This window comes from Parasteatoda tepidariorum, chromosome 9, assembly GCF_043381705.1.
Source record: "Parasteatoda tepidariorum isolate YZ-2023 chromosome 9, CAS_Ptep_4.0, whole genome shotgun sequence".
NCBI lineage: Eukaryota > Metazoa > Arthropoda > Arachnida > Araneae > Theridiidae > Parasteatoda > Parasteatoda tepidariorum.
This window is the reverse complement of record NC_092212.1, coordinates 26,288,191-26,305,267: the sequence shown is the minus strand read 5'-3', so window position 1 is coordinate 26,305,267 and position 17,077 is coordinate 26,288,191. Positions and strand designations below refer to the sequence as shown.

Below are 17,077 nucleotides of genomic sequence, written 5' to 3'. Positions count from 1 at the left end.
TATATATATATATAGTCGTATTTTAAGAAATAAACGCCTTTGAAATAAAATCCAGTATTTTATTTCCTACTTTATTAGATATTATTTTTCATTCATTTTGACTATGAATCTTAATAAGTCCAAGTATTAATTTAAGTTAAGTATTTTGATAGAAGAAAATTTTAAAAACTAAGTTGTCAATTGTAAGTAGTCAACTCATACTTTAAATCAATTTATAACTTGATGAGGACGAACTTTGACAATAATATATCTGCAACTATCAAATGATATTATAATCATAATGTTTCAGAATTATAAGCTTTTTTAACTGTGATTGCAATTAGAGATTTTTGAATTTTGCAATTTTGATTTTTTTCTTTGAGTTGTACAATCTAGTTTTTCAACACAAGAGAAAGGCAATTTTAAAAAAATGTAATTATTCTAATTAAGAAAATCAGTTTAGTCAATTTTAAATTTTTGTAAATAAGAAAAAAACTAAATCCTCAGCTGAATAAATTCTTTTAACGTTATTTTGAAATAAATTGATTCCATAATGCTGAAAAATTAACTATTCGATATTTTCTAGAAAAAAAATCTTATATGATACACGTTCTATCAGAACTAACTTATAAACATTTATCTGTAGAATGTGAAATGTATCTGTTGCACTATTTTAATAAAATCGATAATTATGGCAATAATGAAAATCATAATTGATCCTTCCACGTCAATATTCCACAAAATTACAATCTTTTTTACTACAGTTTATTATAAAATTAAACCTTAAACAGTAAAAGTGTCAACCCTATTTCAAGTTAGAGCGCGTACATATTTATTTAATGTAAAGGCTGTCTAACTGAAAAGTAGCACGAATAATAACGTTAGAAATAGAGGAGCTATAACAGCACCACTCTTCGAAGTTATATATTACGCTAATATTACTGCACAACAGACTGCGTATAAAGGATTTACCAGTTCACTTGAAAGTATTTTAAGTGAATGAAAAGTCGATCTAAGAAGGATTGATTGGTCCTAAAAAAGAAAAGCCAGTGCGATTTTTAATCGCAGGAGATGAGCAGAATGCTGGTATTCATCGTAGACTGTTTTTTTTATAACCGTCGTTGAACAGCCGACCCAATTTTATGGGTTTACGACTACTAATGTTCAACTCCATAGCCTCGTAATTTTGAACCCTATCCTGAAGACAAGGGAACTCCTAGATCGAATATTGGGAGAAATTTGCCTTCGTGGAGGATTTTTGATGGAGCTAACCCGCATTTGCGTTGCATGGAGAGCAAGGCCACAAGAACTACCCACAGTTAGCCTGACGGCAAGGGGACTCTAACCATGATGCGTCTACCACTGAGGATATTTCCCGTCAGCACTGTGGTCGGTGCAAACCGGATGCGGAATTCGTATTGACTGGGATTCGAACCCGGTTCACCGCATTGGAAGGTGAACGCTCTATACCCTGAGCCAACGCGGCTCATCGTATACTGTTTGCTGTTTATACCGATTATTGTCTAGGAGGAATGACTGTGAACAGTGTAAAAGTTTTCTAGAAGAGTGTATATCAATATTGGATGTGCCCAAACAATAGGCTAACAAATTTCATGAGCTAACAAGAATCCATTTCCCCAGTTGATGAAATGATCAGGGACAATCAAAGAGTTACGACTCATGACATCTGTGTAGTGTATTTATTTGACACAAATAGAGTAAATGAACAAGGCGATAAACATCTATCACTAAAATTCGTACTACTTTGTATTGGTTTGTTCTCGACTCTTCATTCCTACTCGAATTTACATTCACTTAAAATGCTCACACGTGAACTGATTAATCAGTCTAGGTGAATTTCTCTTGTCTTAACTGTAAACCCTAAAGGGAGGCCTTGTTGTCGCTATTTTATTTCCAATCCTGTCATTGATCTCCACTTTTCAAATGAGCAGCCTATATTACATAAATTTTAATCCTACATAAATAAATAAATATACTCAGTTAAATGCTTGCACTAAATGAAACAAACAGATAGTTTATAGGGATTTGTAAAAAAAATAAGTTGATATATTTATCTGAAATTCAAACAGTGGTTTAAAAATATTGTGCAACAAAAACGTTTTGATTACACTTTTTCCTATTATTCATTATTTTCTGACAAATGCCGACATTTATTGTTTATAGATGAAAAATTAAGACCTCATAAATTGTTTAGTTTTGGAATTAGTCAAACCAGATCTTCGAGCGAGAGTGAATGGAATCGCTACGAATTGCTGGACAGGCGGTCTTTGTCTTCTGTCTTTAATAGCTTATCTTACAAGAAGTTGGGTCTACCTTAGCATTGTCATGTCTGTAGCAGCTGCATGTCTTCTATTCTTTTACAGGTAAAAATCATGATTTTTTTTACAATTATTTTTACCCTTTATGTATCTTAGTAATTGAGACATTGACGTCAACAATGTCATGTTTATAGCAGCTACATATTTTCTATTATTTACCTAGCAAACAACATCTTTCTTTATTGTTAAAAATATATAGGTTTTTATATTTAACAATTTTAAGTACACCTTGCCAATTCCTTTATACATTTATCTCAGCATTATAGAGTGTACAAACTACATGTCTTTCTTTTTTTTTATAGGCAAGAAGCATGATTTTTTACGGTTATTTTTACGCGGATTTTTTATTAATAACTTTTTAAAACCTATGGCCAATTTATTTGTAAATATATCTCTTTCATGTCTCAAACAACTGATTACCTTCTGGGTTTTGCAGCTTTACATATTTTACCGCAGTGCGAAATTTTAATATTCCAGTCTGTAACAAATTTGTAGACCAGATCTAATACTTTTTAGTAGAAAAAACGCAAAAAGTAAATAGTGCATAAGAAAAGGTAATACTTTTTTAACGATTATACTTTTTTATTATCTTTTTTTATTTAAAATTTAAATGAAGAGTAATTTCAAAGCGGGAAAAGAGTGCACTGAGATTAATTTTAATAAAAGAAATGATATATATATATATATATATTTATATATAGATNTATATATATATATAAAGAGAGAGAGAGAGAGAGAGGCCCATCTTTGGAGATCAAAATAATAAACAAAAAGAAAAAAGTTAGAAAATTTCGCATTTGGGCTACACAATTGTCTTTGGATATTGTTGAAACTTTCGTGCTCTTTTATTATAGTCCTACAAATTTTATAGCTAGATAAATTAGAAAATACTTTTTTTTTTCAACAGAGTATTACCTGAATCTCCGAGTTGGTTAATATCTCAAGAAAGATATGAAGACGCAGCTAGAATATTAGAAAAGATTAGTATATCCAATCAACGCCATATACCTTTTGAAGAGCTTATAAAAAATATTCAGGTACATTCTTTACATTAATTTCCAGTGAAACAATGTTCAGTGGTAAAAAAAAAATCCTTTTTACAGTTATTTGTACTGTTACCTCTCAAATTTAGGTTTACGTTATCTAGTGATCAATATAGTAACTTTGGCAACAGTATATTCAAGTTCGAAAAAAAACAATCAAGGAATTACTTGCAACATCAAACATTTACAAACAATTTTATTGGCATTAAATATTTCCAAACAAAAACAAACTCAAATCACTTCCAAATGCTATTACGTCGATATCACTTATTTACAAATTATTAGTTACTTCAGGTTTAAAATTTAGCAATACGAAATTATATTTTCAATAAAATGCAAGTAGAAATATAAGGTTCAATATTCTCCAAATCCAGTAAAAACTATTAAAAATAAAAGGCACATTTATCTTAAAAACCACTAAAAGCAATTAAAAACAAAATGCACGACATTCTCTATCTCCTGTAAAAACAATTAAAAATAAAAGGCACATTTATCGTAAAATCCAGTAAAAGCAATTAAAATAAAAGGCACATTTATCTTAAAATCTACTAAAAGCAATTAAAAATAAAATGCACAACATTCTCTATATCCAGTAAAAACAATTAAAAATAAAAGGCACATTTATCGTAAAATCCAGTAAAAGCAATTAAAAATAAAGGTAAATTATTCTTTTGAAACTATACTAAAATCGAACTTAGAGTTTTTAACTTCAAACCAGATTATGGACCAAATCCTTTGAACGCTCACCAGTATTGCAGCCAGAACTTGTGGAACAGGCCAACACGCCAGTTTCTGATCGACGGCACACCAAAACTCTTTTCAAGCTTCATTCTATTATGGCAGTTAGCAACTGTAGATCAGTAGACTTTCAGCAACGGGACCACTTGGACAGGGAATCCGATTCTTACTTAGTGGCTCCGGCCTAACTTCGCTCGCCACTTTCGTTCATCAACTCTTTCATCCATTCTCCACCATCTTTTATTCACGTGTTAGCAAGGCGAATGAATCGTAGTCTGACCTTTTTCTTCCCACGAGCAGTAGCACAACACCAGTGAACGTCACAAAAAACAGTCTAAAAACAGTCACGAATTAAGTAATACTTAGTGAAAGTGAAAAAACAATACTAATTAAATATGAATAATCTCAAATACACATAGTTCAATTAAAATTTAAGACAAATATCATTATTGTGATTCAATTCAATACTTATAATTGTGGTGCCACCTAGGTGCAAATCAAGTTATCATTAAAACTCACCAAGCTGACCAGTGCAGCCATCTATTGAGGATATAAGTGAATTATTTCCGTTGAAAAGTAATCCCATCTTTCACAATAGGCTTACGGGACGCGTCATTTTGACGCATTTCGAATTTAATAAGGAAAATTACAAAACCTGTTTGCATTTTTATTTTATCTCTTGTAATGACTTTTATCCATTGATCGAGGTAAATATATATTTAAGTCTATTTTTTTCAAAAGCGTTGAAATATTGAAATTCTCTTAGTGGTATAACTATCTCGACGGATGTGCATCAATTTCACGCAATCGTAATTTAGACAAAATTTTGAGTAAACATGCAAGCATCACATCAATAAAAAATAGGAATGTACTGACAATACTTAGATCCGTTATCTCAAATGAAACAATCGATAAACAACTGTTGCCGATAAGCAATAATAGAAAGAACAAATGCAGAATGTCAATTGATGTCAGATTTTGAAGGTTTTAGTTGCTTTGTTCGAGTATTGAAAAATATAATACTAGAATATTCATGGGTGAAAGCCCTTATATAGCAAGACGGAAAAGAGAAAAACCTGGTACGTAAAATATTTCATTCCAGCATTTTTTTCGAAAAAAAAATGAAATATCTGTAACTATCAAGATTTCTTTTATAATTCTGGTATATATATATAAAACTGCTTCTTTTCCAAGATAAAGTATATATTGTTGAAAAATTTAAAAAAAGAATATGTAAACTCCTCCCCAAAACTTGCTATAACTGAAATGGTTTTACTACAAGCCTTTCCTCTTTTCCGTCTCGCTTTCACCCCTGAGAATATTTCATAAATATATATCTCATATTTTTATTTCTTTTTTCTTATATAATTACATTGCTTTCTAAGTGCAGAGATGCCAACAGCTCCGGACATACCAAAATAATTTTTAAAAAAAACAGTAAATAACTACTAAGTAAAATTTTACAAATAGTAAGTGATGAATTATATAAGACTATGAATTATTTAGAAATAGTGGTGGATATAAATCTATTAAATTGAATTTATTAAATCAAGAATTACAGTTGATAAACTATCACTTTAAAATATATATTTGCTGTCCGGAGCAAGTTGGCATCTCTGTAAGTGTTGTTATATGTATTCGTTCATTCGTCAAATTGACGCGTGTTCGTTGAAATAGGTATATAAGAAACGTCCGTAAACCTCGTGTTAAAGGTATTTATCAAAAAAAAAAAAATTTAATACATTTTTTTTATTACATATTATATGATTGATATTTTAATAAAATTTACGTAAATTATTGTTAAAGCTTCTTTAATTGTTTTTTTGTTTTGTTTTTAGGCACTGGGGAAAATAAAAAAGGAATCTATGCGTCAAAAAAACTCACCTATTGATTTTCTTAAGTATCCAGTTCTAAGAAAACGGTTTCTACTATCCGTTGCTGCTTGGTGAGAATTTAAACTATTATATCACGCGTTTTACTGTGTCAATTTCTGAGATTTTTTTTCTTACAACAAAACACAGTTGGCGGCTAAAGTAATGTAAAAGAAATATATTTTATTTTTTTAACTGGAGTTGAACAGCCGACCCAATTCTGAGTTTGCAACTATCAGTGTTCAATTCTGTAGCCTTGCAATTTTGAACATATTCCAGAAGACAATAGAACGACTGAACAAGCATTGGAACAAACTAGCCTTCGTGGAGTACTTTTCGAGGGTACAAACCCGCATTTGCGTTTCATGGAAAGGAAAACCAGAAATGTCTCCCATTGTTAGCCTTACAGCAAGGAGACTCTAGCCCATGATCCGTCTACTTCTGGCGATATTTTATGTTAGCACTGTAGTCAATGTGAGCCGGGATCGGAATTCGTATCAACCAGCCATCGCTGGGATTCGTACCTGGGAGGCATATAGTTATGCATCTCATTAGGAGACGAACGATCTATAACCTGAGCCACCTCGGCTTTAAGTGAAACATAGTCAATTTTCTGCTATATTTCTTACATTTTAATTTTCAGTTTTGACAATGGTAAAATAAATTTTTTTGAAGTGGAAGTATTTACTCTCAATTTTTTTCTTCCTTTCACAATGTCTTCTGTTTTGTTCTACTAAAAGCAATTTGCGATTAGGTCGGTGCGACAAATTTGGATATGAGAGAGGGACATAACAAGAAAAACATCTTTGTTAAGTAGGCTGAAAATTTTTTTTTGTTTCTGTTAATGGTCAGTAAAATAATAGCAAACATAAAACAATGTGAAAATAAAATTCCCCTTTGTGACACGATGGTAAGATAAATAGAACAATTTACATTTTTATACAGTTATTTTAAAAAAAGGAATCATAAGAAATCATAAAATCGTCATTTATAAATAAAACAGAATCTTTATAGTTTTCAAGGCTGACAATCGGGTTTTTGCAACTAGTCACATGTTATGTCTAATTACGTGGTCGTCCATGGCATGTTACAGTTTTTTAGTTTGGATTTATTTGTACACTGAATCAATTTTCAGATCGTATTGAATTACCAGCAAGCCACAGCGCATGTGTGTCGAGTCTGATTCGTTGACTCACGCATGTAAGTCGCTCGCAAGTATCCCAAGACAGCCAACTACTACTCTCTTTAAGAACTATTTTACAGAGTGAAAGACAAAAATTAAAGCTTTCAGAATTTTTTGTGATTTTGTAAGCCTCACCTCGAAGGAGCTGGAACAAAAAGGCGTTCTTCACTTAAACTTTTGAATCAGTTGCAATTAGTGATTGGGGAAACGACTTTAAATCAAACTTAAAAAGAAAAAAAAATTTCCTTAAAATCAGTACTATCAGAAATTTTCACCAAACTCTTAAAAGTTTGGCAACAATGCAAACCAATTGCGTATTTTCAGAAAATATTTTTCACAGCAATAGTGTCTAGAAATTAATCCTTTGCACTCGCGATGTGACTCCAAGCCACTACTGCCAATTATTTATTACCTACCTCTTTAGAAGTTGAAATTTTTACATTTCAATGTATTGTAACCACTTTATTTAGAAGTGTATGGTTATTAAGTGGTTAGTATGACAACAATGAGTTTTGTCTTGTAAACCCTTAGTGGCTGTGTACGTCTTTATTTATTTTTTTTTTACTGTAGTAAGAATCTCTAAAACAAAGGGTTAAATTAGTGTAACTGTACCATCGCTTAACACGCTGAACGCCATGCTAATTTTACATGGCTTGCCCATTTGGCCACGGTAAATAACTACCAACTAAATTTGCAAATGTTAGACGGATTTTGCTATTTTTTTTAAAGGTTTATCATGACACATCTGACAAATGTGGTTTATATAAGCAGAAATAGTGGTGGATAAAAATCGACTAAATTAAATTTATTAAACCATGAATCACAATAATTAAGTAAATTTTGAATAAATTTTCTGCAATTCCATAAAATAGTGTAAATTTTATAGTTCTATATCGTGTTATACGCTGTCAGCCAGCTGTTTATCGCGGCCTATGTGAAAGGTCAGTGTCAGCAAACTGTGGCAGACGCAGCCTAAATGTAATTTCAGTCGGTCACCGGTGGCCGACAGGAGGGAATTATGAATAACCTTGTATATATTTATTCTCGGGTAAGAAACTGTTTAATATGCATGTTTTAATTATAATAATTTTGGTAACATGCGTGTGTATGTAATAATTGTAACAATATGTTATAATCTTGGTTCTCGCGTATTTTTTTCTCCTCCCAAAAACAAGCTGAAATAAAGCAATTTTTTAATAATTTTCTCTTTTCCAATTTAATAGGAAAACACTCTGACCAGATGCTCAGAGCACGCTAAATAGAGCAGAAAAGCTAACACGTGAATTTTTTTCCTCCGTCTTTTTTAAGTTCCTCTTTTATAGAACAGCCGTTTTTCCAGCTTTCAGCTCTACTTTAAGTTTTTTTATTGGGAGAATCACGTTGCTTTGGAATAAATATGTGTTTTTATTTGAATATTTTTGAAAATTATTTCCCTTTAACCATAGCTAAGAGAACTTAATGATAATTTTTAACACTATTTTTGAGTGCATACCTTATAATACCTTTATACAAAATTTTATTGCATTTTGTCAATAATTTGCTTTTTAGGGAAATAGCAAATTTACTTCTTTATCACCTTCTATTTATGTCTTTATTTCGACATAATGTAAAATAAATTCAGATGTAGTTTGCTTTCTCTGCCTCATTATTAAGACAGTTTTCAATTTTCATGTCTGTATTGGTTGTAGCATTTTGTCTTTTATACTTCAGGATTGGTGTCTCCATACCTTACTACGGACTTCAAGCAAATGTGACTAATTTAAGTGGAAATGAGTTTATCAACTTTTTCTTGGTTTCGATAGTAGAAGTACCAGCTCACTTAATAACTTGGTGGCTTTTGAATAATATAGGAAGGAAGAAAACTGTTGAAATTTCATACGTAGTGTGTGCCCTATCCTGCTTAATACCAGCCTTCGCACCACGGGGTAATTTTAAAATATTTATTTATTCGTTATTTTTTATATGTGTTTTTATTGTTGAATGATTCATAAAAATGCGAAACAATATACTAATGCTTAAAAACAAAATATGTATAGGTTCACATTTTGTAAATATCAAAATGTATAGATACTAGACACATCAAAATGTATAGATTCCAGACACTCTGTGAAGTTGCAATTACAAATACATAGCTGCCAACTTGTAAAGTTGTTGGAAAGATCATAAACAGTGGTGGTAGAATGAAAATTAAAGTAGGTAGAGCTTTCTAAAAACTAGGCTATTTTACCAACAACTAAGCCCTTGCTCTGGAGGCTTTTGCAATGATTAAAAAATATCGATAAAAGCAACTGAAGTTTTACAAGACATAAATATCTGTATTAGCACTCTTACCATATAATATCCGAAAGTCACTACATAGTTTTTATTTATTGGCCCTGCATACATTTGAAGGCTTGTGTTCTCAATTAAGGCTTATAAATCTTTGTCACGTAGAAGGACAGATAGCACAATACAGAGGAAGATATCACAAAGAATAAATCTCATGTTACGGTGTGATTTGAACCCACCACCTCCACTCTTAACAAACCGTTTGACGAGCGATACCGCTTGGCAAGGGAGGCCCCATCACTAAATCCTCCAATACAACTTTCCTACGTATGTCCCTTTGGGATATTTCATGATGAATGGGATAAGGGCCATTTAGGCATCAGATCATCACCTCCTACATCAAGAAGCCTCCTCACGGTCTTTTATAAGTAGTCCGCGCCGACTGCTTAAAAAGTGAACCAGTTGTGCGCATGTACCCAAAACCTTTTATAAAAGTAATTGAGAGAAATTCATCTTATAAAGTTGAGAATTGAATCTGTAGTGGTTGACAAGTGAATAAGGCAAACCAATAATATTCATAAATAAGACAAATTTTTAGTCATATATTTGCTACCACTCTCTTATTTTAACTATATTCTATATTAAATGACTCGTTCGGTAAGTGAATATCCTTCGCAGTATTCCGATCGGACTACCTATAAAAAACCGTGTGGAGGCTTTCAGTTCTACAACAACGAACGAACGAAAGCTCCATCAGTAAATAAAATGGGCATTTAGCGCTAAGATGTAAAAAATCTTTATATTTAGAGTGGTAAGTAATTCTACAGGTGACAATCTTGCGTGAGAGGCACTTTTCAAGTGCAAACGATTAACTGATAGATTTTATACACTTGCGGATACATATCTTATTGGTTAAGAAAAATGTAATAGTGGCAATGAAAATGAGACAAATTTCGTCCATTTAATACATTTATGACCATTGCTAGATGTTAGTTTTCGAAGAAAGTATTGTTGTTATGAAGATTCTGCCCTACGAAAACTTGTAAGCATTAATGTGGTATCCTAGAAATAGGAGATGCCTACTAATATGAGAGAGAATTAACTACAACTTTTACATTTCTTTAAGTCAAATGTGAATCTTGGATATACAGGGGTTGGTAAAAATTACGAAACACTTCAATCATAACTCTATGTACACAACTTTCTTTTTTTGCAGCATATGTTTTGGAACATTTTACATGACAAAATCTTAGAAACTGTTTGCAATATCATGCTTGAAGCTTTCAGAAATGTTGTCATTACTTTGTCAATACCCCTAAAATTAAAAAAAAGAAAAGAATTGCAATATAAATATTGCAATCATCTACATTCATATCATTTCTAAAAGTTTCAAAAATGATATCTGAAATTGTGCGAACAGTAAAAAAAAAGTGTTTATTATAGAGCTAGTATAGAAGTATCTTATATATGCTCTATTTAGATTACTAAATTTTTAGTAGTTTCAGAAACAAATGTACTTTTAATAGATTAATTAATTTTCTAGAGTCTTCATACATTGGAGTAATTACTACATTACTTGCTAAAGCTGGAGCAAGTGCAGCATTTATGGGTCAATATCAATTATGTCCAGAATTATTTCCCACTTCGCTGCGTGGGGTTGGAATGGGATTTGCAAGTACTGTTGGCGTAGGATCAACATTGCTGGCTCCCTTTATAGTCCGATTGGTAAGTATTCATTAGATTTCTATAATTGTTATTATTATATTAACACATTAATGATGTACTACAGGAAAAGATCTAGAATATAGGATGGAAAAATTGCAGAAAAAGGTATAGGAAATTAGTAGAAACCAATTGTTTCTGAGAAATCATATCTACCAAAATGTATTTGCAAATTAAAGGGGGTATTATTTAGATGTTGACACATTGAATGAAGACAACTTTCCTAAAATTTGTATCACAGCTGTTAGGGTAGGTGGTAGGCAAGATTCACAAAAGCATTCGTACAAAATCAGGATGTGAATAAATAAAAAAAGGTAGCTTAAATATTTGCGTTGCTAATTTAACAGACTTACTTTGCTTTTACTTTAATTATTGTTAGTTAAATCATATACATAATGTTAGTTCAAAGTATAACTAAATAATTTTATTTTGAACTAAAGTAATGGTGAATTAAATAAATCAAACAATTATAACCCCGCCCACAAATAAACTGCTAAAGAACTACTTTGGTTACCATTTCTTTCTTTTTACCCTGATTGATACGGTTTTATGCTGGCGCGTATTTGTGACAGTCAGCGCGAAAGGGTTAAAGCTCGAGCAAACTTGCCCCTATAGCTACAACTTCAAGTTAAAAGAAAATTACGGCTTGCGAGTGTTGCACTGCTTACATAGATACTGAGTCATTTATATTTGTAGTAATCACGAATGGATAATTTTTTCGATAAACAAAGAAGAAACGAAGTTGTTTTACTGCCAATTTCTATACTTTTGTATGTATTGTAGATATTTCAAAAACGTATTTTTATGTAACCCGCTTGCAATGTATTAAAACAGGGCTCATACGCACCTGTAAAAAGTTAACAACAGGTATCAGATTTATTATAACGATGCTAAAAATTTCTTAATATTAGCTATCATCATACCTTTCGGATCAATATATAGAAAATAAAACATCCTGGTAGATACAAACATAATGATATCAAAAAATTTATATTAATATTGCTAACACAATTTAATTTTTGACAGGTGCGTAAAACTGCTGATCTTGTTTTTGTAGTAAATTTTAAAGATTTTATATTTTTAAACCATAACACACAGATTTTTTGAAAAAAACAGGCCAAAAAAATTAATTTTTTTAATGTAAAAAAACACTTTTTAGAACTTTATCTTTTCTTCTGCTGGACAATTTTGATATGCTGCGCTTTTATTCCATAGATAAAGACTACATTCAGAGATGCCAACTGCTCCGGACCCGTCAAAATAATTTTAAAAAATGGGACAAATTAATTTTGCAAATATTTGACTATTTTTGCTTGTTTTTGAAGAAGTTTAGCAAGGCAAAAGAATTATAACGTGGTGAATTATATAAATCTACGAATTATTTAAAAATAGTGGTAGATAAAAATCAACTAAAAACAGTTTTCATGGTTGTAGCCTGTAATATGAAAAACACCGATACGAAAAAAATGGTAAAATACATTTGATTATATAGAGTAGCTTTGTTATTATCATACTTTTGTAATAACGTATGATAATTTTGTAATATATATACATATCTATCTATATTATATAAAACGCTAATACGTACGTATGTATGTATCAATAAAACCGATGATATTTCTTTTCTCGCGCTGGCAACAGTTTTCATTTTTAATTGATTGGATTCGGCGCGCAAGAGCACGTAGTGAGCAACCAGATAACAATAACCAGAGTGAGCATTATCAGGTTGTTCAATTCAGATTCATGCACTAAAAACATGACAATATTTAATTTAAACTCAATTAGGAATTAATTAATTAATTGAAGTGAGAATGCTTTAAAAGGCCGCTGTTGAATTGATATTTTTCTACTGGGAGCTACCTAAACGTCTAAAAAACGTTTAAGTGTTTGTATTGAATGCATTGAATTTTTTTATATTTCGCGTTTATTTATGCATTGAATTTTCACGCTTTAAAATGCAGAATATTAGTGAAGCAATATTTGATAATTTATTTTGCTAATATGTTTCTTATTTAGCTAATGTTTTGATTTTTTCACCATGTACAATCTAAATAGCTAATATACTTTTTTAAAAGCCAATAAGAACATTGGTAGAATTCTTCTACATAAGTACAATACTATGTCTTTGATGATAAAATACTATGTCTTTGATGATAATATATTATGTCTTTGTGCTAGAACATTGTGTTCATTGGCGAGCGAGCGCAGCGAGCCATGGTTCACGGCGTGAACCACATAGGATTGCGTAGCAATTCTCGGGGGTTGGCGAGCGTTAGCGAGCAGGGGGCGGATCCTCCTAGTATATAAACAAATCTGCAACGTATATCTCTATAATACGGAAAATTTTTGTAAAATCCACGAGCAAAAAATTACATTCAATACAAAACGTTTCAGAGGTATTTTGTTTCTTTCCGACCACTTTTGAAAATTTATAAAAATTTGTTATGTTTAGAAAAAGTTCTAAATTTTAAGGGTTTTGCGGAGAATGCAGATGATGCATAAAAAATCTGAAAAAATTCGCGCGTGACGTACTGGTCTATATACAATGTTTGGGAGGTTGAGCCTTTCAATTATAGAAAATAAATTGAAAAATTGAGAAAAGTTTTCAAATAAATGTACACTTATAACAGTTAATAAAAAGTGGCACTTGGATAGTTTATTACTTCACTCCTAAAAAAGGAAAATAAAATTAAATAGTCTTTCTAGTTTTCTTTTTCTGTTGTAAATACATCTCTGGACGAGAACTAAGAACGAAGAAGATTTATTAGGCCTTTCCCACAAAGCTATTCAGAGAGATAATTCAGAGAGATTTCCACGGAGCAAATCAGAAAAAAACATACATACATAATTTTTTTAAATTAATTATCGAAATTATCCTGAAATTGTATGTGTAAGTACCATGCATTTTTAAATGAGGAAAATATAGTTAAAATGCTTTATTACTTTTTTCTAGAACAAATATGGATATTACATTCCTTACCTGATATTCGCCGTCATCTGTGTTATGTCTTGCTTCTGCGTCAGTTTTCTACCGGAGACCCTTAATAAGGTTCTTCCTCAAACTGTTGAAGATGTCGAAAGATGTGTGGATGATAATGACCATTTAGTATGTGGGTAAGTATGAATATTCTTGCAGAAGTAAAAGCAAGATAATGAGTTCATGGGAGAAAAAAAAAGCTTAAAACTGTGACAGCCTATTTATGGTTCATATCAGACACGATTGTGTGTAGAAAAAAAAAAACATTATTCTGGGAGTAAGCAGGTTCATATCTGGCCGATGATGAAATGCGGCTCCAATTATTCGGTTCGCTGTCCGGCCACCGTTGGTTTCCTTCACTTTTGTAGGGAACAGAAGCGGGCTATAAAAAAAATCCGTCGTATGCTTAAGTAGGATGCGGTGGTTGCCCGTTGGCCCCCCCTAGTTGGAGATTGTTTTGGCCGACCGGTCACGTTTTCACTGTTTAAGGTAACGGCAGTCAGATGTGGTCCGCATGTTTTGACTGTTGGCAACGATAACTTTCCCTGATTTGGCCCTAAAGAATTGCTTGTATTGGAAAAAAAAATTGAACTAAATTTTTCAAGTAGACTAAAAAGGAGAAAAGGATTCAATTCTTATTTGAACAAAAATTAAAAAAAGGATGGCCCATCGCTTTCGTAATGAGCTTCTACCAGCCTCGAAAATTAATCCCTCGTGTTTTGGAAAGTGATGCGCCCTACGTTTTTCGTCTTTGGTTTGACAAAATCAAGATTTATTTCTTATTTTCTGATTGTTTACACTACAACTATGATTATATTTGTGACCGTATTTACCAATTCTATTGCTATTTACCTACCACTAAAGAAAGTTTTCCCCTGAAAATTTAAATCTTGGCAACGAAAATGTAAGGGTGTTAATACAACTTTCCATGGAAGAGATGTTAATCGGTAGCTGAGAGACGTCTCCTAAGGTTACGCCAAAACCACGCTTGTAATTGTATTTTATTTTGAAGGAATGATTAATTACATTTAAAAATATTAAATGAAAGCAATCTAAAATCAAAGCCCTGATATTATCAAACGTTGTCTAGTCCGTAGCTGGTGAGTATTAGCATATTGGCGTAATATGAAAGATGTAAAAAAAGCTTGGAATCCCCAATACTTCATGATGTGAGCAAAATACTACTATTGCTTAGGCCAGTGTTTCCCAAAGTGTGGTACGCGTATCTCCAGTGGTACGGGAACAGTTTAGCGGGGGTACGCGTTCTTATGCGAAATATCTTGCAACAAATGAAAATTTCAAAAAATTTTATTTTAAAACAAAACTAGCCATGAAAATTTACGATTACTTATTTTTCTATTGGCTATTTTTTGCAGAGTTAACAGTCAATAGTGGTGTCAACAGCCAGTTGTGATTTTTAACTTTTGTGCATTTTTTACAGTAAAATATACAATCATTTTTTTATTAGGGGTACACAGCGTTACGAAAAATTTAGAAAGGGTACACAAAATTCATAAGTTCGGGAAACACTGGCTTAGGCTATTATTATAATTTTACTATTAGTTTCATAGAACTGGTGCCTTTACAAAAATGCCAACTGCTCTGGATTCGACAAAATATTTTAAAAAAACGGTAGAGGACTACAAACTAAAATTTGCTGATTTTCGGTTCAGTTTGCCAACATTTTAAAAGACTTAACGCGTCTCAACTGTAACAAAGTAGCGCATCACATTAAGTCTTTGAATAATCTAATAACTATTTACTGTTCCGAAGAAACTGGCATATCTTTGGTTTTAATGTATTTGTTACTTTATAGTTTAAAAACATATATTATTTTAATTCATAATTAAAATTTTATTTTTATATTAAAGTGGTAGTTAAATGTATGTAATTATTTTTTTTGTTACAACGATACCTTTTGGAACTTTATATAATGGGGTGAATTTTTCGAGTACAGAATTTTTCCATAGAACTATCCACAATTTTTTTGGAGTTTGTTTAAAAAGTTCGATTTTATTTTTTAAAAAAATTATAATCGTATATGCTATTTGTTTTACAGGTTGAAGAAACGTCAAAAGTTTACTTTAGAAATGAAACTATCTATAAGTGAACAGAATACTAAAGTTGATGTTGAAGGTTCGAAAGATATCTTTACCATCAGCTAGTACATATTACTGATTCGTATTTTTCGTGCAGCATCATGTTCAAAAAGATCATCCGTTCATGTAAAATTTATTCATCAAAATGTCTTTCTTTTTTTAACATCAATGTCGCAACCAAGATTTAAAGATTCTTGGAACAATTGCTGTGATAATAGTATTATGCAAAGTAATAAAATTGTATATTTCAGCAATGTCTTATGTTTTTTTTTCAAGTTTTAATGAAAAGAAAAAGTAATAATTGAGTCGATAAGTCAAACAATATATATACTAGACTCAAAAGAGTTCAACTCAAAATAAAGCGGATAATTGCTGTCATTTTTCAAAATTTTTTCTCCTGACATTTTATAAGGATTAATCATAATTTAGCAAATGAAAAAGATAAAAGTTTGAAGAAGCAAAGTAACATTTGAATTTTAACAACAACAACAACAAAAAAAAAAAAGAAAATCTCCTCAAAAAATTAAAAGTTTTGCAGAGAACTTTTAAAGAATATTTTTAATTATCTTTCATAAATTGTTTTACCGAAATCCAGAAAAAATAAATTTACCTGACTTGCGCATTTTTCTTTTCTTATTTTCATACTACGAAACAAACCCGTGCTAATAGTTTTAATAACTTAACTGCATTATTGCTGAAAAATTCATTGTTATTAGTAACAAAATGTATTGCTCATTAAAATGCATATAAATAATAATTAAATGACGTACTAACTAAATTGAATTCAAATGCATTAAATAAATGGTTGCTAAAATTATGTATTTTTACATATTGTTATTTTGTTACATGCAATAATGC

General features: G+C 31.2%; 1 protein-coding gene across 1 annotated transcript in view; it reads left to right on the top strand.

Annotated features, from left to right (window-relative positions):
* Positions 1–16,469, top strand: part of LOC107452453 (carcinine transporter) — a gene marked incomplete in the record, with an annotated part of 25,643 nt that extends 9,174 nt beyond the window's left edge. Inside the window, 7 exon segments of the mRNA XM_071185080.1 lie at positions 2,195–2,363; positions 3,226–3,355; positions 5,938–6,044; positions 8,864–9,078; positions 10,965–11,146; positions 14,097–14,257; positions 16,180–16,469. Coding sequence (XP_071041181.1) covers positions 2,195–2,363; positions 3,226–3,355; positions 5,938–6,044; positions 8,864–9,078; positions 10,965–11,146; positions 14,097–14,257; positions 16,180–16,285 — 1,070 coding nt within the window.
* Positions 16,470–17,077: the final 608 nt, after the last annotated feature.